Source organism: Durio zibethinus, chromosome 1 (genome assembly GCF_047325235.1).
Source record: "Durio zibethinus cultivar Kanyao isolate XHJ-2024 chromosome 1, ASM4732523v1, whole genome shotgun sequence".
Lineage (NCBI taxonomy): Eukaryota > Viridiplantae > Streptophyta > Magnoliopsida > Malvales > Malvaceae > Durio > Durio zibethinus.
In genome coordinates, this window is record NC_143162.1 from 35072386 (window position 1) to 35094563 (window position 22178).

A 22178-nucleotide genomic window follows, 5' to 3' on the forward strand; every position below is an offset into this window, starting at 1 on the left:
ATCATTGACCACAACATTCATTAAATCCCTGTTGAATTCCATAAAAACATACTAGACATTCTTGAATTCAATCACCAAACATTCCACCCAATGTTGGACAAATGTTTGTTAAAGTAGCCATTTTTTCTTTCTTTTTATTTCTCTTTCTTTCTTTATTTTTCTCTAAAATTACACGTTCTTTGTGTAACAATTTAAAAGAAGAAATATCACATTTTTCCTGCTTTATTTTTTAGATTTTTAATTTTTTTGTGTTAATGAAAGTGGGGAAATATCTGCTCAAATCCTTTTGGATTTTGTATATCAGTTCAAATGCATGGCCTAATGAAGTAAATTTTGTCTTTTTTGTTTTTGAACATTTAAATAAAGTGTATCTGTGTCTGGGTCTTGCTTTATTACTCATGATCAAGTGTAAAATTTTCTTAAAGCCATATCCCTTAATAGAGGGAAAATATTTGTTCAAATCCTTTTGCTCTTTCATATATTAATTCAAACACATGACCTAATGAAGTAAATTTAGTCTTTTTTTTTTAACACTTAAATGTAGTTTACGTGTTGTTGTCTTGCCTTATTACTTAGCTTTAAATTTTGGTCATATTTCAAAAGTCTATAGGTAGCTTGATGACATATAATTGTTTGAGATAAATGAGGTAGTGGGTTTCTTTGATTCTTACACTATATTTGGATTGAGGGGAAGGGAAAGAAAGGAAAGGAAAATAAATGAAAGTAATGGAAATAGAAAAACTTTTCTTTTATTTGGATAAACTTTTAATTTAAAGGAAGGAAAAGAAGTGAAAATTCAATAACTTTTGGATTCCTTTATAATCCTCACTTTTTTAATATCCCAATTGGAAGAAAAGCTAAAAAAGTAAAGTTGAAAAAAAAAAATTTTTATAAAAAGACTATTATATCTATCTTTTTATTAATACTAAAAATCTAGTAAAAAAAAATCTAATCACATCACAATCATCTTGTAATTTTTTCAACGTTATTTCTCTTTTCAAGTAAATTTTACATGTCTCTCCCAATATAAAATTTTTTTATAATTTTTTGATGATTTAAGTTTATTGAATTATTAAATATGAATAGATATATTTTTTTTGGATTTATGAAATGTTGAACTAGCTCACAATCATCCATCAATGCATGTTTGTAAAATATATTTTTGTTTCACTTAATTAAAAATCATTGATATAGCAATAATTATGAGATCAGACAAGATAATAAACATATCATGGTTAAAAAATGTTCTAAAATCATAGGCAATAAAAGATTATAATTGAAAAAAATTATTATAATGAATCATTTCATTTTTTTTTCACTTTTTATCTATATAATAATTGTTAGAATTCCTTTCATTTTTTTTATTAATGGTAATTATCCAAATAAATGGTACATATATCTTTTCATTTCCTTTAAAAATTTTTTTTCTTTATTAATATTTATCCAAACATAGTGTTAAAGTTTAGAGATTTAATTCTTATAATATCCGTTCAAATCCCTTCCATCTTTTTTCTATCTTTGTAGTTCAAATGCACGGGCTAGTTAGCAGCAAGTCACGCTTGGTGTCACGGACTAAGCTTTCTCTCAACAAGCACTAGCCCGTACGGCACTTGAATGGACGTTTTCACCAAAGTCAGCCTTCAATAGATCGATATCTGAACAAATAACATAAACCATGGTTAGTCTCAAGCATTCACAATAAGGCACAATATATTGAGGTCAATCTCAAACATACACACACAACAAGGCACATTCACATCGAGAAAGAAAGAAACGCATCGAGGCAACAATCGGGCATTCAATCGGGGTGAATTTTATTATAAACATGAATCATACATCGGGACTTCCCACCATCACCAGGGCCAGGGGGCAACCCTTGGTGAGTGGCCTAAACTCGTATAGCATCCGGTGAGACAGCCCAACACTACGCTACCGGTTCACTCCCCTAAAGAGCCTTAGAATTTTTAGAGCTATGCTACCAGTAACCGTTACAATATTTGAAATGGGGGCACTTTTCCTAGCACAAGGGATCTACCCAGCCATGGCCCTATACATGGATGGCTCATGGCAACCTAAGTCCCGGTCATGGCCCTATACAAGGGTGGCTCATGACATCTTCCCCCACCTATTCTATCGACGTCCTCGTCGACTTGCTGGCTTGAAATTCTTCAATCTTCCTTTGAAATCTCTGGAGGTCGTGTTCTCTCTCCCAGCTAGTTTCTTCTAGTCCTAAGCCCTCTCACTTCACTAGGTATTCCCGAACTAGTCTTCGAGATATCTTGGTTTCCCTGTCTGCTAAGATCTCTTCGACTCAACGCTCTAAGGGTGGCTTCATGGTGATGGCGGCTCTGGTTGGCTCCCTTCGACTAATATCTGTAGGATCTACATGGAAGGGCTTCAGGTTGTTTACATGAAATACTGGGTGCACCTTCATCCACTTCGGTGGGTTGATTTTGTAAGAAGCTTTTCTCACCTTGGAAATGACCCTTACTGGACCTTCATATTTACGCACCAGTCTACGATCTCTCTTTCTTAAGAACTTGATTTGTTCTGGAACTAGTCGGACCAGAACCAAATCACCAACTTAGAATTGCTGAGCTCTGCGATTCTTGTCTGCCCATTTTTTCATCCGCTTTAATGCCTTCTTCAGGTAAACTTGTGCAATCTCTGTGTTTTATTTTCACTCCTTGCTGAAGTTGAAAGCTCTCGAATTCTTTCCTCTATATTATTCCAAGGAAGTGTGGCGTAGCCTTGGTAGTTGTCCGGTGATCACCTCAAATGGGTTCTTGTTAGTGAAATAGCTTTTGTTAGAATTAAAGTAGAGTTGAGCAACGTCCAACAATGAAGGCCAGTCCTTTTAGTTGGCTTGGACAAAGTGCCTCAAATATTCCTCCAATAATCCATTGAAATGTTCCGTTTGGCCATCGGTCTGAGGATGGTAGCTCGAAGAGATGTTGAGTTGGGACCCTAAAATCTTGAAAAGTTCCCTCCAAAAAGACCCCGTGAATCTCAGATCTCTATCATTGACGATGTTTTGAGGGAGGCCCCAATATTTGACCACATGTTTGAATAATAGTTGAGTTGTGTCTTCTGCTATACAATACTTGTGAGTGGGGATGAATGTGGCATACTTGGAGAACCGGTCAATTACCACCAAGATAGTTGTAAGATCTCCAACCTTGGGTAGGCTCGAAATGAAATCGAGGGAGATGCTTTCCCACGGTTTGGTGGGTACCGATAATGGTTCCAGTATGCCCGTAGGTTTCCTCTTTTCGATTTTGTCGTATTGGCAAATGAGGCAAGTCTTCGTGTAGTCCATCACATTTTGTCGCATGTGGGGCCAATAGTATCCATGTTTCAATAATGCTAAAGTGCGTTGCCAGCCTGGGTGTCTCGTCCATGGGGTGTCATGGCATTCCCTCATCAGCATCTGTCTCAGCCCTCCTGTTCTCGACACAAACACTCGAGGCCCCTTGATCCACAAGACCCCATTTTCTTGCCAGAAGTATTTGGACTTCCCTTCTTCCACTAGCTTCAAGATGGCACAGGCTTGCGGGTCCTTCCCTATATGATCTCCAATCAACTTATGAATGTCCGTAGTGGCTCTACTAGTTACCATTGGGGCCATTCTTCTGAGGGCCACCAACTCTGGTCGCCTACTCAATGCATCTGCCACTTGATTCGTCTTCTAGCGGTATGCTCAAAGTGAAAGTCGAACTTCACTAAAAATTCTTGCCACCTAGCTTGTTTCACCGTAAGCCTTGGTTGGGTGAAAAAGTGGCTAACGGCTGCATTGTCCATCTTCACGACAAAGTGTGAACCCAACAAGTAATGTCGCCAAGCCCTCAAGTAATGAACCACCGTCAAGAGCTCTTTTTCCTGGGCCGTATATTTCCTTTCTGCTTCGCTTAGCTTCCTACTTTCAAATGCTATTGGGTGATGTTGTTGTAAAAGCACACCTCCAATAGCAAAATCTGATGCATCCGTCTGAACTTCAAAAGGTTTTTCAATATCGGGAAGAGCTAAGATGGGATCCTTCATAATAGCATCTTTCAATCTCTCAAAGGCCTCTTGGCACTCATTGGTCCAACACCATTTATACTACTTCTTCAATAACTCCGTGAGTGTCATGGTCTTGTGAGAGTACCCTTCCATAAACCTTCTATAATAGTTGGTTAGTCCCAAAAATGAGCGGAGTTCACTAACATTCTTTGGTGTTATCCACTTTTTGATGGCCTTAACCTTTTCCATGTCCATTCGAATGTGGCCACGTTCGACAATGTGATCGAAAAAATGGATTTGGGTCTGAGCAAACACGTATTTCTCCCTTTTTACATATAACTGGTGGTCCTACAGCCTTTTAAATACCCGACGTAGGTGTTTTTGATGTTCTTTCAAAGTGAAGCTGTACACCACTATATCGTCTAAATAAATGACTACAAATTTGTCAAGGTAGTCATAAAACACCTGATTCATCAATGTACAAAATGTGGCAGGAGCATTGGTCAATCCAAAGGGCATAATAAGAAATTCAAATGCGTCATACCATGTTACACAAGTGGTCTTTGGCTCATCTCCCTCAACGATTCTGATCTGATGGTATCCAGATCTCAGGTTCAGTTTGGAAAAGTACTTGGTCCGGCTCAATTGATAAAACAAGTTTGCTATAAGCGAGATAGGATATTTGTTTCTTACGGTGACTTTGTTCAGGGCCCTGTAGTCAACACATAAGCGTAAACTCTCATCATGCTTCTTCTGGAATAGTACCGGTGCTCCGAAAGGAGCCTTTGATGGTCGGATGAACCCGACTTGTAAAAACTCATCTAACTGTTTTCTCAGCTCGACCAACTCTGGCGGGGACATGCAATACGGAGCTCTAGCAGGGGGTTTTGCTCCTGGGAGGAGCTCAATTTCGTGGTCCACTGCTCGTCGAGGGGGTAAACCTTGGGCAACATCTCTGGCATCACCTCTTTGAATTTTTCCAACACTCTCTTCACACCATCGGGTATTGGTTCTACTTTCGACCCTTTTTTATAGATCGACACCGCCACAAAAGAGGGTTCTCCTCTTTTTACCCCTTTCTTTAACTGCAAAGCTGAAATCATTTTCTTTTCACTCTTTGGTAAGATGTTAGCTGGCACCACACATGGGTGTTCCCCTAAGAACAACAAGCAGCTAGCGATGGGGATAGGGATGACTTGAGCCAACATCATGAAGTCTAATCCGAGGACAACATCAAAGTCATCCATGGGGGAAACTGTAAAGTTTACCTTCCCTTCCCATGGCTCCAATCGGGTTGTCACACTTTTAGAGTTTTCACTGATCGTAAAGGCTGGTGAATTGACCGTCTTCATTCGTCCACAGTCTTTACTAATCTGAAGACTACACCTTTTTGCTTCTTCTGGTGTGATAAAAGTATCGGTTGCACCCGTATCCACCATGGCCTTAGTGGTTTTCTCATTGATCGTCAAGTTCATGTACATAAAGCCTCTACTTTGCTCTTTCTTTATAATGTTCAATTGGGTGCGGAGGGCACTGAGGAACCTTATTGAGCCCATCCTGGCTGGCTCATCTTCAGCTTCTTCAACGCTCTTTGGTGCTTTTACGGACTCTTGAGATAATGTCTTTAAGGCATTAAGGGCTCTTCGGTGCGGGCATTTAGCCACTCGATGTGGTCCCTTGCAAAGAAAGCAAGCTAACGGTTGCCTAGGCTTGAAAATCCCTGCGTTGCTTGTCTTGGGCTGGGTGCTATCTTGACCAAAAGACCTCCTGTCTGATCCCCCACTGAAGGGTCGGTCTAACCTAGTCATCTTTCCCCCACTCCCAAAGTTAAAGCTACTGCCAGTTGATGAAAGATTTTTCCGTTTTGAGGAGCCATCATTGTAATCGTGAAGACGTTCCGCTGCAGCCATGGCCGTGGCCACATCTTGCACTTTCTACCTTTGTAGTTCTGTCCTCGCCCAAGGCTTGAGGCCCTCAAGAAAATAGAACATCTTATCCTTTTCGGACATGTCCCGAATATCCAGCATCAGGGTAAAAAAGTTTCTTACGAACTCTCGCACCGTTCCGGTTTGCACCAACTCTTGAAGTCTCCTTCGAGCCATATACTCCACATTCTCTGGAAAAAATTGATTTTTCAATTCTCGCTTCAGGTCCGTCCAAGTCTTAATCAGACACTCGTCATCGACAAACTTGGAGCGCCACCACAGCTTGGCATCCCCTGCGAGGTACATCGACGCCATTGTCACCTTGTCTTCCTCTGAACTTGTGTGTACAGCTCGAAAGTATTGTTTCATGTCAAACAAGAAATTTTCAAGTTCCTTAGCATCCCTTGCCCCCTCATAGCATCGAGGCTCCGACACCTTGGGCCTTTGTCCCCTGTCTATCGAGCTTGAACTCGATCTGGCCACAACCATTTGTAGGATGCTCAATTGGGCCCTGAGCTCCTCAAACTCCTTTTGAAGAATGTTCAAGGCATCTCTAGCCTCTTCGCTCACATTGTGGAGAGTATCGGACAACTCTCGCTGGGTTGTCTCGATCTTTCTCACTCGATCTTTCGTCATCATATGAGTTTTCATTGCGGCCACCGTGGTCTCAAGTTCCTCAATTCTCTGTTGATGATCCGGTCCACCACTTGTGGCCATCTCATCCATTTTTCTAGCACTTCTCAACCGTGCTCTGATACCACGTGTCACGGACTAAGCTTTCTCTCAACAAGCACTAGCCCGTGCGGCACTTGAATGGATGCTTCCACCCAAGTCAGCCTTTAATAGATTGATATTTGAACAAATAACCATAAACCATGGTTAGTCTCAAGCATTCACAATAAGGCACAATATATCGAGGTCAATCTCAAGCATACACACACAACAAGGCACATTCACATCGAGAAAGAAAGAAACGCATCGAGGCAACAATCGGGGTGAATTTTATTATAAACGGGAATCATACATTGGGACTTCCCACCATCACCAGGGCCAGGGGGGCAGCCCTTGTTGGGTGGCCTAAGCTCGCATAGCACCCGGTGAGACAGCCCAACACTACGCTACCGGCTCACCCCCTAAAGAGCCTTAGAACTTTTAGAGCTATGCTACCAGTAACCGTTACAATGTTTGAAATGGGGACACTTTTCCTAGCACAAGGGATCTACCTTACCATGGCCCTATACATGGGTGGCTCATGGCAACTTAAATCCCGATCATGGCCCTATACAAGGGTGGCTCATGACACTTGGCCTGCTTCAACATTCTGAAGCAAATTTTGTCCTTTTTAGTTTTGAACACTTGAGCTTGATCGTAAGTTTTTCTGCTATGGCAGTGATCCTTTCCAAGCAGAGGTATTGCTTTATGAAAATGGCAAAAGATATGGGCTTTATGAAAATCATACACGCTAAGCGCATGCATAAAGCAGTTGAGATCAGGTCAACTGGATTTATGACCTGCAGGTCTGTTCAGATAGGAAGCACGGGCAATGATGCGGCATTTTCAAGTCAGTCATGTTTCACATGCGCTGAGGGAGGGCAACATGGCCTTTCATCTGTTAGTCAAATATGCGTTTGTGAGTTTAGAAAACAAATATTGGGTGGAAGAGTGCCCTACCATAATATTCCAAACCTGTAGTGAGGTATACATTATTCATCTATTTGTTCGGTCTGCCTTAAACTAATATCTCATCTTGTCGTTTTCGTTGTCTCTGCTTGTAATAATCTTTATCAATTTTGGATGGTCTCGTTTTCATAAAATTTGAGGGAGAGATCTCTCCAACGATTTTACAAAGACTAATGTATATGGCTGATAATAATCCACATCATCTTTTTATTTTGTCTTACGAAGGCTGGATATCTAATAGCGAATCTCTGCATTGGAAGATTTTTGAAGAAATTGACAGTCTCAGAAAGGTTATCGGAATGGTGGATTTGCTTCATATCTTGAAAAAATGGGAGTGGATTGTTCTCATCTCTTTCATGCTTGGCTGTAATGTAATTGAATGTTTTTTGATGGCTGATGTTATGTGATTTGGCGTTTGCTGCTTAGTTCACTTTTACTCTGTTTTATACAGAGATGAACTGGAAAGTAATAAGTCTCATTATTAATGAAATCCAATTTTTTGGCTGAGCAAAAAAAAAATCAATGACTCCACATGAATAAAGAAGCACTTTTAAGTGGTTGGATCATTGATTCAGGATAACTATAAAAGATTAAGTCGAAGTATGTCAAAATATGATATGGTACCAAAACATCATGTCCAGAGAATTGAAAAAATAAGCAAATTGGACTTAAGTAATAAGCAAATTGAAAAAAATTCTAATACAAGTTCCATTGACACAATCAAGCAAACAACCTATAGACATAGGTTTTAGGGAAGAAACGCTTGGCTAGAAATTTTAAAAACACAGTCAAGGGACTGTAACACTAGCCTGAAAACAATTTAAACCAAAGAAGCGAAAAAAAACAACAGCCCATTAACACATGACTTCCCCTTTAGACCAAGTCTTGAAAGACAAAGGATCTTAATATTTGAATTCATACTCCAGCAAGTGTACTGAGAAATTAGTGACTATTTTTTACCAACTTTCCCTCATCCGTTAATGAATTTTAACTCCAAAAAATTTGGATCAGTAATGAAACAAAAAACACTCAGGCCAAAGACTATAAACGAGTTAGAAATTGAGTTAGAGCAAAAATAAAAATAAAAAAGTGAATAATGGCTAGGAAACAACCCACATGAGAGCCTCTGTAATATTTTGGCCAAAGGCTTTGATGATCTCTGTATTCTAATCTTTATAATATTATGGGCTTTGATTGGCCAACATATCAACCTCCTCAAACAATGGTACGGTTGTTCACTTGGAATTCTTGGTAACCATATGGGTTTCAAGTTGAAGAAATTTCAGGGAGAAATATAGTCAGAGAGGAACATAAGAACTACATTGGATGAAATTGTGAAGAAGTTAATAAGCACCGGAGATTAGAGGCTAGCAAATGAGCATATGACGATCCACGCACTGAGTCCAAGCCCAAGTTAGTCATATCATATAAAGGAATAGATACAGTGCCTTAATTTGAAACGGTCGGTAGTCTATCATATGAAGTTGGCTTTAATTTGAAAAGCTCGTTAGTCTATCATATAAAGTTGGCATTATATACTCTAATAAATTAATTTTATAAAAAAAATAATGATTATGTTATAAATAATATCAAAATCAATCTTAATTTAATCAATTTTACATTAAGTGTCTCAATAAGATAAATAAGATAATTAATTTGATCATTTAATAAAATGTTAGAGTAAAATGTGATGTAAAATTTGATTATATCAATCATTCCAAAAGAGAGAAGATAAAATAATAATCATGACACGACTCTATGCCAAACCCATTATGACGAAAGCATCCCGAGACGAGATAAAAAAAAAATGTTACATCAAATACTTTAATGAAATATACAAAATATTTCAGTTTTACATCAAATAAAAAAATACTAAACATATATTGGGTTGCTGACAAATTCCAAGATTGCAGTTATAACTTAATCAGAGTATCAAGCGGGAAAATAGATAAGAAGAGGTTTCAAGTTTCAACAGTGATCTACACCTTTATTAATAGTGACTGTGTGTGTTTTCTTTCCTGTTACCACTCACCAGGTATGTTTTTCATTGTTTTTTAGTTACTTTACTTCAATTAGGATTTACAAGTTTTTTCATTGTTTTGAATTTGCTACTTTTAATAATCATTTAAGAACGGATATGAATACTTAGAGATATGATTATTATCTAATATTAATTCCACAATGATTTGAGACACTGATTGTTTCTTTAATTAATTCTATGCTGCAAATAGTGATATTCCTTAACCTGTTGCTCTCCTTACGTTAAAATAAAATAAAACTGATTCTATTAAACACCTATAATATATTTTTACTGGTACGAATATATTTTCAGGTTAATTGCAAAAATAATGAAATTGAGGTATGAAAAAGCACCTCTTGCGGTTGGACTAGCTTTAAACTACATAGTGCTTTCTTCGTATTGTCCGTAGCCTTTGGTGAAATGTGGTTTGGCATATTAAAGCGCTCAAAATGGAAGAGAAGCATCCAGGACAGAACCAATCTCAAACAAAGTTTTTTTTATGGCATTGACTTGGGTTTATTTCTTCCCACTGCAATTTTGGTGGGTTTGTCTTTCTTGCACACGCGGTTCACTCCCCGAGGGGTGCAAAAGGGTACGTAGAAACTAGATCATTTCCTGTTTGCTTTACCGCTATGGCATGGATCTTGTGTTGGATCTTGGTGCCATTGCTCTGGAGGCAGCTAAATAGTGATTAGGGGAAAGATTTTGAAGGAACCAAAACCTGATCCACTGCTTGCACTGGTCCAAGTTATTCTTTATTCCTTGGTTTTCGCTATTTCCCTTGTCTTGGCTACTTGGTTTCCATTAGGTACTCTTGATGAAATTAGCAAGAAATATGATCATAATAATTCTCCATTTTCAGACGTTGAGAGTGTTCAACCCAAGTCGTAGATGGGTTTTGGCAAGATTAGGAATGGTGCTTGGAGTAAGCGATGAGGGCTTCTCAAACTTATGATAACTCCCTTTTCTAGTGCATTGTTTATTTTAATTTTCTATTTTCTTTTAGTACTCAATATATGTAATTTTCTTTTACCTCATTCCTCTCTACTATCGTCAAAAGTTCTTATTTTGATTTTGCTTTTTTGACAGTTTATATAACTAATGGTCAAATTTGGGGCTAAACAATTTGCATTTGTAAAATCGAGTCCAAGGCATATTAAGAAATAGGTAAGTTCAAATTAACTTATATTTTCTTTTTAAAAGATGAATGCTTGTGTTCCATCCACTCGTTGAGATGGACTTACGACAATTTTTTCAGAAAAACAAACGGGAAAGAATTGGCCATTATATATCTAGTCCCTTCCCTAGCTCTGCTACATGACCAACATCTCCATTACACGTTCTCCCTTGAATTAATGCCATCCATTTAGTGCACAACCTTTTTTTTTTTTTACAATATATGGTTTGGCATATTAAAGTTAATTGGCACATCCAAACGGATTTTAGATTTACAACAAAAGGGCCTGTTCTTAGGAACAGGCATCCGCTTACTTAGCTAATTTGGCCATGCTACATTTCTAAGTCTTGCTAACCTAAAATGTTACTACATCTCCACAGCATTGGCTCACTGCAACTCCAATCAACTCTCTCGTAGGCCCTCCCTAAGTTGCAATATAACCAACATCGCCTGTATAGGTTCGCCCTTTAATGCCATTACAGTCAACAACCCTTCTTATACATCCCACTACCCTAAGTGTTAGAATAATACTTTGAAAAAAAAAAAAAAAAAAAAAGGCAGCGCAGCCTTTATAACCTAGGTAATGGAATTTTACATTTTCTACACCATGATTTCCAACTTCAACTAGTTATCCATTTTTTACCTCATCCAAGATAAACAACATACACAGGACAGATAAAACTGAACATCAAATTCTCGAGAGAGCCCAAAAAAGAGAACTTTCAAGGATCTTATTCCTATACGATAATAAACCTTAAACATAAATAATTATATGTAACACAACTGATAAGTAGCTTGAACAGTACTGATAAAGTAACGGTAATACTTTATCAGTCAAGGAATCAAGCCCATTGCCTTGAGGTGAAGGTTCATTGACGTTATCACAAGTTTAGAAAACAAGGAAGGAAAGAGAGGTGCTTTAGTTTTAACATCATAAAATACAAATGAATAGTTTAACGTCAAAAGTAAAAACAACAAAATAAGCTTCCAGAACCAAAAATGCAATTTTCCTATTGATTCTTAACATTTCTAACACAGATCATCTCTAATGGCTTCTTGGTCACTAATGTTTAGCTGCTTATGCTTGTCGGCTGAAATATTCACTAAAAAGGTTAAAGGGATGCTCTTGCTACAAACCTTACTTTTTCCAATAAGTGTCATGTATTATTGATCTTCGCTATTTGATCAAAAATATCATGTCATGTACCAGTCATTCCATTTGCTTTTTCTGCCCTACATAATCCACATAATCCTTTCCATAGTTCACAACCCAGGATCCTTTACTGTGACCCAAAGAATGGCAATCTATTGGTCCCTAATCTTAGACATCATTCAATTACCTAAAAGATGGGAAATTAGTGCTATACAAAGGCTTTAAATTAAGGCCCTCGGAGGATTTTACATCAGCGGAGGGCCACACCTTAGCAAACCATTGACTAGTTTATACAATCCTTCACCATTCGTATGACAATGAAAGCAGATACAGGACAGAACTTTGTATTTCATCAGAAATTGTTAACAAAGAAATAAGAAGGTTCATCAGTAATTACCACATTAAAACCACATCAATCTAATTACTTGGACGAGCAACGCGAGCTTTGAATTCCACCAACATGTCCATCACCAACTTCCTCTTTCTTAACCCAAACCATCCCTTCATTTCTCTGATTCTGCTCTCTACGCCTCTCAAACTTCCCATAATAATAGTATGTCTTATTCGGCTCCCTATTGCCGCCGAAGTGTTTGAAATTTCCTTTTTGCAATCCGTGTCTACCATAATCCCCTTTTCTAATCTCACCTTTCATTGACATTGCTCTAAATTTCCGTTCAATCTCCACCGTACGAACATCCGTTCTAGGAATCGGTACACTGGCTTGCTTCGGCGCGTGGACTTCATCTCCGATCACCACCTCCTTCCCCTTATTATTCTCCACACTCGCAGGCAGTGGTGCGTTCACAGCAGGTCCAACCACTTCCTCCCCTTGATTTTCAACCCTAGCTTTCTCTTCCTTCTTGTTCTTTTTCTTCTTTTTCCACTGCTTCTTCTCTTTCTTCTTCTCATTCTTCAATTCCCCGCCATTCTTCCCCTTCTCGGCATCCTCATTTTTATTAACCGTAAAAGTCGCCGCGGTTCCCTCTTCCTCGCGTTTTTCAGCAACACGCTTCCCATTGTCCCGATCATATCGTCGAAAATACCCCTTTTCACGACTTCCTCTTCCAGCTACCTCGTCATTAACTCGCTCTTCAACTTTTGTTTCCTTCTCTTCTTGTTGTTGCGGCTCTTCCTTTTCCTTTTCCTTCCGCTTTCGCTCTTGCTCTTTAATCCATCGTTCTTGCAATTGAAGAAGAGTAACGTAATTTGAAGGAATGGAAGGCAACTTTTTTTTACCGATGATTTTCTCAGACTCCTCCATTGAAACAAAAAATGATCGCAACAGAGAAGAAGATAAAAGAAATTCAAGCCAAATTTATAAACAAAGAGAAATTAGAGAAAACGATTTTGATTTCATTTACTTGCTGAGAAAGGAAAACAACTCAATGAGGGGGGTGGCAGGACACTTAAGGTTGCTTTAACTAGCGACCTTTTTTATTTTGGGAACATCAAATTTGTCACTAATTACGGAGTTGCAACTTTTGTTGGGGCCTAAATCTGGAAAAGGTGATATTTGGGTCAAATCTTGTCTCTCCGCTCTGGCCCTCCACTTTATTTCTTTTTGGGCTTGTCAACGAAGCCCATAGGGGCTGTACTTCGCCCAATTTTATACCTTTGACTTTGAGTGTGTGACCAGTAATCACTGGCCCATTGTCCAGTTTCAAAGTTTAAAACGGCTCTGTATTTTAGCAAAAAAAAAAAAAAAAAAAGGTTCTTCTAGTTCTGACCAATTTGTCAAGATATTTTTTTTGGTGTATAGGAGCGTATTAACATCGGATAGGAAATACAAATAATAAGTCGAACAACGCAATAGATAATTATTTTCGTGCAATTTAAAATCATCACTTTAGTTGTCGACCATTGATTTAATATAAATTTATTACTATAAATAGCATTGTTGTTCCGACATCCTCAATTTCATTTTGGTAAATAATTTGGTTTTAGCAACAAATTCAGAAATAGGAAACGCAATCCTATTCTTTGCTTGATAACCAAGAAAAGCTGTCACTTGGCTAATGGGTCTGATGATCATTATCAGTTCGAGAGAAACATGATTCTATGATCTCCATGACCGGACCTCTCAGGAAGCTCAAATTCCTTAACGTGGCAAGCGGCAAAAGCACCGCTAACTGGAAAAAATAAACATAAAGAGAGCATGCTTGACAACGCAAAGACCACGTTTTATCGAAACTCTTGAACAATCAGCCACCTGGAATGAACCCCTCTGGTTTTTGTAGTGATAGTTTAACATCCCAAGGCTTTCAACCCCTCCAATCAGATTCCAAATCATCCGTTGCATGCAATAGGACAAGACCAGCTAACACGTGGACGACCGCCAAAATTAACCGACCGAAACCAAAAGCCAAAATGGGAGTGTCGTAAAATGGAAGGGGCAAAGACATAAAACGGCCAAACCAATCCTGATAGGTGTAGCCACGCATGGCCGCCAACGCCACACACGTTGTAACCAGAGGGCGATTTTTATTGGTCTAAGAGCGGTTCAAGTTGAGTCTGGGATCGAATTCTAAGGCTCGCCTGTCAAAAATTTTGCTCGCCTAGTGCTTTGAGTTTCGGGTGAACTTCGAAGTATGATGTGTTGGCATGCATGGACCCACTTGCTACTGTAAATCCCACATGTCCGTATCTTCTAAGCCCCTCAAACACGTACTATCATTCAATATCCAAATGTCAAAGTCTCCTGTCTCTTTGTTTCATGTTGCCTGGCACTCATCGGCTGATTTCTGCTCTTTAAAACTACCCCCTCAAAAGCCTATCACCCCTTCAATTACTTATTTTGTAACCCCTTTTCTTCTTCTTCTCCTTCTGCCTTGTGTGTTGAGACATACTCTTCATTAAGAGATCTTTCACAACAGCAGTGGGTTCAATTTGGGGTGTGAAAATTGAGAGGAAGAAGGCACCATGATTAAGACGTTAAATCCTTACTCCACAGCTAAAACAGCTGAAATTATGTCCAGGTACAGGCCTATAGCGCCGAAGCCTGAGGTGCCTGCAAACTCCATGAATGAGAGCTCAGCAATGTCTCAGAAGATCAGGCAGTCTCCTTATCTGAGGAATTTGTGGCCTCAGCTTCAGGCTAGGCCTACTAGGACTAGAAAGAGAGGTAGAGCTGCTTTATCACCGCCAACACTCAAGAGAGCAAGGACCCATGTCCTAGGGCTTTCTTCACCTAGTCCTGTAACATCGCCTGCTAAAAACCTCTCTTTGCAAGGTTTTTCTCATGGGATTCCTCAGCCTTCTGTACCTAATTTTGTAACCACTGGTGGAGGCTTGGAGAGTTCTTCTACACCACCAGCAAATTTGGTGACACTTCCCCTCCTTCCATGTCCTCCCTCGGTTCCTGTTCGTGCCAACAAGGCAACAGTACCTGCAGTCAATTGCATGGAACCTTGTGGAGGAGAAAAGGTGATAGATTTGAACAAAGTTGCTGAAATTCCGGAAGAGAAGGATCTGTTGATGCACTTCCAAGGTCCTCCCATCAGCAGCGTCATAGCACCTCAGCCAATTCGACCAGTGGGCTCCAGCATCTGTGTTGGATGCATCAATGAGGATCCAAGCCTAACCTCACCAATGCAAGTTCCAAAGAAACCAGAGGAGGTTGAAGAAGATGTTGAGTCCGAGGCCTTGCCAGCAGTGATATCTGACTCAAACAATAAAGTCAGACTAGCAAATTCTGCTTATAAAGAGATGGTGGGTCAACCAGAATGTCCATGGCTCGATTCTATGGTAACAGGTAAAGGAAGAGCCGCAGGCAACTCATGCAAGAGAATCTGTGGAGAAGTGATGCTTCATCTATCTGATTCGAAGGTGCCAGTTAAATCAAACGGGTTTTCATGCTGGGCGAGGATTGAGTGGGGAAGTGAAGGGAGGAAGAGCTCAGTCAAAGCTTTCTGTGATGTGATCAGATTATCATGTCAGTCAAAGGACTACCTATTCACATGGAGGTTCCATACCCACAACAGGAAAGCATCTCAGCCTAGGATGTTTGAAATTTGAAAATGTACACCGCTGGTTTACTGCAAATGCACCTTAACTAGCTAGTACTATATGTATAGATGAGACATATATATCAAGTATATAGTGTAGTAGTCAGCATCTTTTGTGTAGCTATATATATATATATATATGCCAGGTTTTTACTCCACGTACTTTAACTTTGTGTTTGGCTCTATGCAATTTGTTCAGGCAACCCCCAAAAAAAGGTTGGAGAAGGGCAATTACTGGCAGAGCTAATATCTTGAGTCTACCATAGATCCACAAATATGTTTCTTATATAGTTGTAAATACTATAAGATTCTGTCATCTGGCAATTTCTAATTTGCTATTTATTTTTATTTATCACCCTTTACAGTACAATTATGACGATGTATCAGAAGCAAAGTACAATATTGATGCGGTACTATGATGAACTATGATAACTCATGGCGTCATGGGTTATTCAGAGAAATCAAAATTTTAATCATCTTCAGTCTTTTGGTGGGCCCTTCCATTTGAAATTGTCTGCATATGACTTAGCCTAGAATCATAGAGGAAAACCAATTAATTCCTTGAATAATGTAGATAGTGATACAAAAAGAGATTATTCCCATGAACATTCCTAGTTTTCCTTCATCTTTGCAAAGTGAAGGCGTTGAAAATTGAAATCAATATCCTTGAAATCACAAACAACATGCATGGGTTTTAAGATTAGAGCAGAAGGCGGAAGGCTAATATCATAGAATTAGATCCTATGTAATTAAAGAAAGTAAAGAGAGTCGAACCTTGAGAAAAGGTGTATGTCGCTTCTTGACCTGTAGTCAAAAAAAAAAATTATGACATTTAAAGTGCTTTGGAGAAATATAGTAGATCGAAAGCACTACTTTATTTGAACATAGCAAAGATTTTCTCAGAGAACCGTTTCATTAGCACTTTTTCAACTAACAGGAATCACTACTATACATTATCTTCACGAGTATAAAATCATAAATTTACAATCTATTCTTATGAGCAATTCCAGGCATGTATACAGTGCTACCCTTTTGTTAATCTTCCTCCTCTAAGGTAACCCTCCAGGCAATTCACTTCCTTACTCTGGAACTGTTCTGTTGCATGCACAAAGATGCATGATTCAACCAATTTGTACATTGCATTTGGTTAAAACTTATATTTTTTTCAGCTTCCTCTTGCCAGGGTAGAAAAAATCAATTGAGATTACCAATTGTGGCAAGCAAGGGATTTTACAGGGTTAATTTAAAATTTTATTATAAAAATTTAATGAAAGGCATTACACTTTTCCGCATATTAAAACAGAAAAAGGATACTGATGCAGTTGTTTGTTGATGCGTGAATTTAACTGGAAAGTAGGATGGCACATGATTAAATGTTATCAGATTTCATCACTGATGCCTGGACAGCATAACTAAAACCCCCAAAGGCACATACCTCATATTCCCAGCCATATTTCTCAGCGAATGCTTTTGCAGCTTCTTCGCTATCAAATTCAAGTCCAGCCTCACCAACATTGCGTACGGATTCCTGTTGATGTCCAACCCATTAACGGATTTTCCCACCTAGAGGAAATGCCAGTTGGAGGAAATGACTACTCGATGTCATCAAAATAACGTCAATGTTTCTATAGTATTACAGCAACATGTACCAGAACAAGATTGCCTAGTTCTACGAAAAAAAACAGAAGGTGGGTGCATGTTAAAATAATTTGTTATTATTTGCAATATTTTGATTCCCAATAACCTTATAATAAGGGAAATATAATAAAGGTAAATGGTAAATTACTTATGTGTTGATAAAAAATTAATCTTCCTTTTCCCAAATTTCCCTGAGCCCTGCTGTGATGCAGTTCGAGCAGGCGAGTAAATTATAACCTGGCATGCATAAAGGCAGATAACATGTGCTAATAAAGTGAATGCAAAACAGATAGGAAACAAGGACTTAAAAAACTCTATTACATGTTAGCATTCTGCAAGATTTTCTTATCAAAACTTGAAAATTAAAGGAAAAATGGTAACCCTTCCTTTGAGTTGCTGTTCAGGGATTCCAGAGACCATTCCGACCTCACCAGGCTTCACTCCCAGTTCCATCAAAGCATCTGAAGAGCAGAATCTTTTCCAAGAAACTTGAGCTCGATGATGAGCACTAACTAGATTCTGACCAACCCGTCGCACAAAACCCGCCATCTTTTATCTCTTGTTTTCTTTCTTCCTTCTTTTGATTATAGAACTTAGATTTCTGAGAGGTTTATAAAGTCGTTAAGAGCTGACATATGAGAAGTTAAGAACTAGACAGAAGTTTCGCGCTTTCTACTGCGGCTTCGGGTAATTGGGCCACTCTCTCTGTTAATCGGAGTTCGATGACATTCGGGCTTAAGCCCATTATGTGCCTTCAAAAAAAAAAAAAAAAAAAATACACCAAACGTGCTTTGATAGTTTGATTGAAAGAAAGAATGCGTTCTTGGTTCTGGAGTCTGGACCGATTCCAAGCATACCGGCCGAACATTCTTAGTTTTTCTCTTGCACATTTGTCAGCATCGAATGTGCGAATGCCATTTGTTCTTGGTATTTATCGATATGGAGTCTTGGTGATTTACCCTTTTTCTCGTCTTGTTTTGCCACCATAACTTTGTTCTCGTCATTAATTTATTAGAGTTTAGGAAAGCCTGCACGCGTATTCAATCTTTCAATCGGCTCTCTCTGCATTTTTTTGGTGAAGGACAAGATCAATGGCAGCCAACGAAGAGGATTCAACGCTTGTCAAGCTAGAATTGGCGTGTTCGGATTTGAGAATACTCCTACAATCATCGGTTAAAATGGAAAAGAACCTGGAAGAGATGGAGAGAAAGTTTGATGCTATTGATGAAAATCTTTCAATAGCTGCAAAAACAGTAGCACCTTTGCAGTCCCTCGCTATGACTGCAAAGGCTCTCGAGACTAGAATTAGTAGAGCTGTCTCTCCGGCTCTCGCTCTCCTCCATAGTTTCAAGCTCTCTGAATCCCTTCAGAACAAGCTTGTTGAACTCTCCAACAAACTATCTGTTGAGAAAACCCCGAGAAAGAGGCTTAAAAATCTGCTCAAATGTGTTGAATGTGTTGATCAGCTTAATATAGCCGTTAACTTAATCAGTCGAGACGGTGAGCCAGTGATTCAAAAGCTTCAAGAGGTGGTGGAATTCTTGAGCAGGACTAAAGCCACGGATCCGTATCGAACGCAAAGATTGAAGGAGACTTTGATCACACTTAGAGCTCTATATGAATCTGAGGTTGATGCCATGAGGTTTGATGGGTTGCTTGATCAGGCTTTACTGAACCTGCAGGATGAATTCGAGATTATGTTACAGCAAATAAAGCATCAAAATATAGGTGAGCAACAAGTAGATGAAGAAGCTCAACAAGCTGTGGTTTTGGACCTTGGCACGGAAATGGAGGTCCAAGTTCTCAGGCAAATTGCAGAAACCCTGGCTGCCAATGATTGTTTGGATATATGTATTGATATCTTCGTTAAGGTACGCTTCTTTCTTTCTAAGTTTCTTTTATAAATTTGGTAATTTTCCTGAGATTAGAACTACAAGACAATAGTTTTTCCTAGAAGTGAATCAAGTGAGGAAATATCATTCAGAAGATTTAGAAAAATCTGGTAAGTCTGTGCAAGCACAGTCAACTAAATATCCAATTTTTGTTAGAATCAGTAGGAAGCTATATGAACTCTAAACACAGATGGAATTAATAGCTGGAATATGGATAGATTGAGAAACTATGATAGACAAACAGTTTTATTTGAGATCCTGTACTTAGGAGACAATTTTGATTTTAGATCCTAAAGCTGCGACTCTTTTGGTTGTTCAACAGGTGAGGTACCGAAGAGCAGCTAAAGCATTAATGCGATTAAGCCCTGATTACTTAAGAACATACGCTCCGGAAGAAATTGATGAAATGGAGTGGGAGAGCCTGGATACAGCAATTTCTCTCTGGATCCAGCATTTCGAACTCGCAGTTAAAACAGTCTTTGTATCTGAAAAGAAACTTTGCAAACAAGTTTTGGGAGGACTTAGGGAAGTGCTTGTGTGGCTAGAGTGTTTTGTCAAGATTGCAAATAAAATCATGGCGGTATTTTTCCGCTTTGGAGAAGGTGTTGCAAGGAGTAATAAAGAACCACAGAAACTGTTCAAGCTCTTAGAAATGTTCGATTCCTTAGAAAAGCTGAAAGTCGAATTCTCAGAGATTTTTGAAGGTGAATCAGGAGCTGATATCTGTTTACGTTTCAAGGAACTTGAAAAGCTACTCGTTCATGCTTCAAGCAAAGTGTTTTGGGAGTTTGGCCTCCAAATTGAAGGCACTTCCGACAGTTTCCCTCCACCACAAGATGGTTCAGTCCCAAAACTTGTGAGATATGCCATCCATTACCTTAAGCACCTTACCACAGAGACATACAGTGCACCAATGACTAAGGTTTTCCGAACAGAACAAGTATGGAAAGCTGGCACCTTATCAAAACCTGAAACAGATGAGAATTTACTCAAAGATGCCATCTCTAACATCATGGAAGCTCTTCAGAGAAATATCAAAACAAAGAGCTCAAGTTACAAAGACAAAATTCTGCCCCACATATTTGTCATGAACACCTATTGGTACATTTACACCAGAAGCAGGAATACAGAACTTGGGAAGCTTTTAGGAGAGCAATACATAAAAAAGAAATACAAGACTATTGCTGAGGAGTCAGCTTACATGTATCAGAGGCAATCATGGGGGCCTTTAGTAAGGTTGTTAGAGAATGAAGATTTGAAGGAACAGGACAATGACAACCGTGGAAAAGGAGCTTTTGTAAGAGGTAAAACAGAAGCATTTTTCAATTGTTTTGATGAGATCTCACAGAGGCACAGAGGGGTTTATAGCATTCCTGACGCTGATTTGAGAGCACAAATAAGAGAAGCAACAGTGAAGCTGGTGGTTCCTGTTTACAGTGAATTTTTGAATGCACACTCAACCTTGTTGCCTGCGAAATCTTATATTAGTCCTGAAAAGTTGCAGGGATTGCTGGTTCAGGTTTTTAATGGAACTGATCGAACGGGCAATGGGAGGCTGAAGCGCCGAGATTCCAACGATAGGGTTCCTAGGAGGAACTCGGTTTCTGTGGAGGAGAGGTTAAGAATTTAAGACGATCCTGATCAAATTCCATCGATGTCTGAATCAGTGAAAGCTTAATTTACCTTCTAATGTTTTTTTCAGAAACCTTGAGTTGACGCAATGAAACATCGAATTAAGATTGTTTCTTTTTTCATAATACAAATGTAATTTTATTTAGTAATGTAATGCAATTTTTTACGGGATTTTACACAAGTGGAACCTGTCTTGAATATGCACAATATGATAATTAAATTAAGATATGAAATTTAAAAAAAAAAGAAAAAAAACTTCTAATCAAGAATTTAGTTTCATTAATTCATATAATTATTTTTAAAAAATATTATAAGTTTTGTTATTCAAGAACCAATAAAGTTCGAAGCATTGTATAAAATTAAACCACATGCTTCACTACTTGTGCAAATTTCCATCAATTCTTTTAAATTTCAATCTTGCAACCGTATTTTCTAATCTATAATTTAAATTTTTACATTTATAATTATTTTATTATTCTCACGTTACAACCTTTTTGTTAAAAAAAAAAAAAAAAAACTACTAAGCTTTCTTTTTAACGAGACAAAGCTGCTTTTTTGTTTCTATTACTTAATCCCTTTAATGTTTGGACGAAAGACTTAAAAATATTTCCATAACAAAAATGTGATTCTTAATACAACCACTACTAAAGAGAACAATTTTACTTGAACTTTCATTTTGGTGACTTGTGAAGGTTTCCAAACTACACATCCTGAATTCCTGAATAACTCTTCTTTTACGTTTGAGTCTTGACTCTTGAGAGGCCAGGACTTTTACAAGCCCACCCAAAAATAATATTGTAACGCACGGAATTGTTCCAAGTGCTCTTATATATTCGATTAAATTCATCCTATAATTAATTAAATTAAAATATTAATTTTAATAAAATTTATTATTATTTTTTAATAATAATAATAATATTTTTAATTACAATTATAATAAATATATATTTTTTAATCTCGTCGCAACCGTTCAAATGGAGACTAGCAAAAGTGGCAGCCGTTCGTGCAACAACTTATTTCTTTGCCACAATTTCAGACAAAACACTTTCGTGGAA

At 38.3% G+C, this 22178-nt stretch overlaps 3 protein-coding genes and 1 pseudogene across 4 annotated transcripts; 2 read left to right on the forward strand and 2 right to left on the reverse strand.

Moving 5' to 3' along the window:
* Window positions 1–11789: 11789 nt before the first annotated feature.
* Window positions 11790–13356, reverse strand: LOC111311336 (uncharacterized). Its single transcript, XM_022910711.2, has one exon. It carries the CDS (start codon window positions 13216–13218, stop codon window positions 12379–12381), a length of 840 nt encoding a protein of 279 aa, XP_022766446.1. The 5' UTR covers window positions 13219–13356; the 3' UTR covers window positions 11790–12378.
* Window positions 13357–13433: 77 nt separating this feature from the next.
* LOC111312542 (uncharacterized) lies at window positions 13434–16311 on the forward strand. The gene has a single exon (XM_022912906.2). The coding sequence runs from the start codon at window positions 14877–14879 to the stop codon at window positions 15969–15971; it is 1095 nt and encodes a 364-aa protein (XP_022768641.1). The 5' UTR covers window positions 13434–14876; the 3' UTR covers window positions 15972–16311.
* Window positions 16312–16367: 56 nt separating this feature from the next.
* LOC111310822 (NADH dehydrogenase [ubiquinone] iron-sulfur protein 4, mitochondrial-like) lies at window positions 16368–18148 on the reverse strand (annotated as a pseudogene). Its single transcript, XR_016345831.1, has 5 exons — window positions 17981–18148; window positions 17748–17836; window positions 17397–17524; window positions 16736–16765; window positions 16368–16491 (listed from the first exon to the last, which is right to left on the reverse strand). The product of XR_016345831.1 is annotated as an NADH dehydrogenase [ubiquinone] iron-sulfur protein 4, mitochondrial-like (transcript).
* A 134-nt stretch (window positions 18149–18282) lies between these two features.
* Window positions 18283–21153, forward strand: LOC111312540 (exocyst complex component EXO70I-like). Its single transcript, XM_022912900.2, is given in 3 exon segments — window positions 18283–19470; window positions 19814–21098; window positions 21101–21153. Coding segments are annotated over 3 exon segments (2118 nt in total). The 5' UTR covers window positions 18283–18690.
* The last annotated feature ends 1025 nt before the right edge of the window (window positions 21154–22178 follow it).

What these genes read in the sequence shown, in the direction of transcription:
- LOC111311336 (XM_022910711.2), bottom strand. Translation starts at nt 13,218, where the DNA reads ATGGAGGAGTCTGAGAAAATCATCGGTAAAAAAAAGTTGCCTTCCATT.
- LOC111312542 (XM_022912906.2), top strand. Translation starts at nt 14,877, where the DNA reads ATGATTAAGACGTTAAATCCTTACTCCACAGCTAAAACAGCTGAAATT.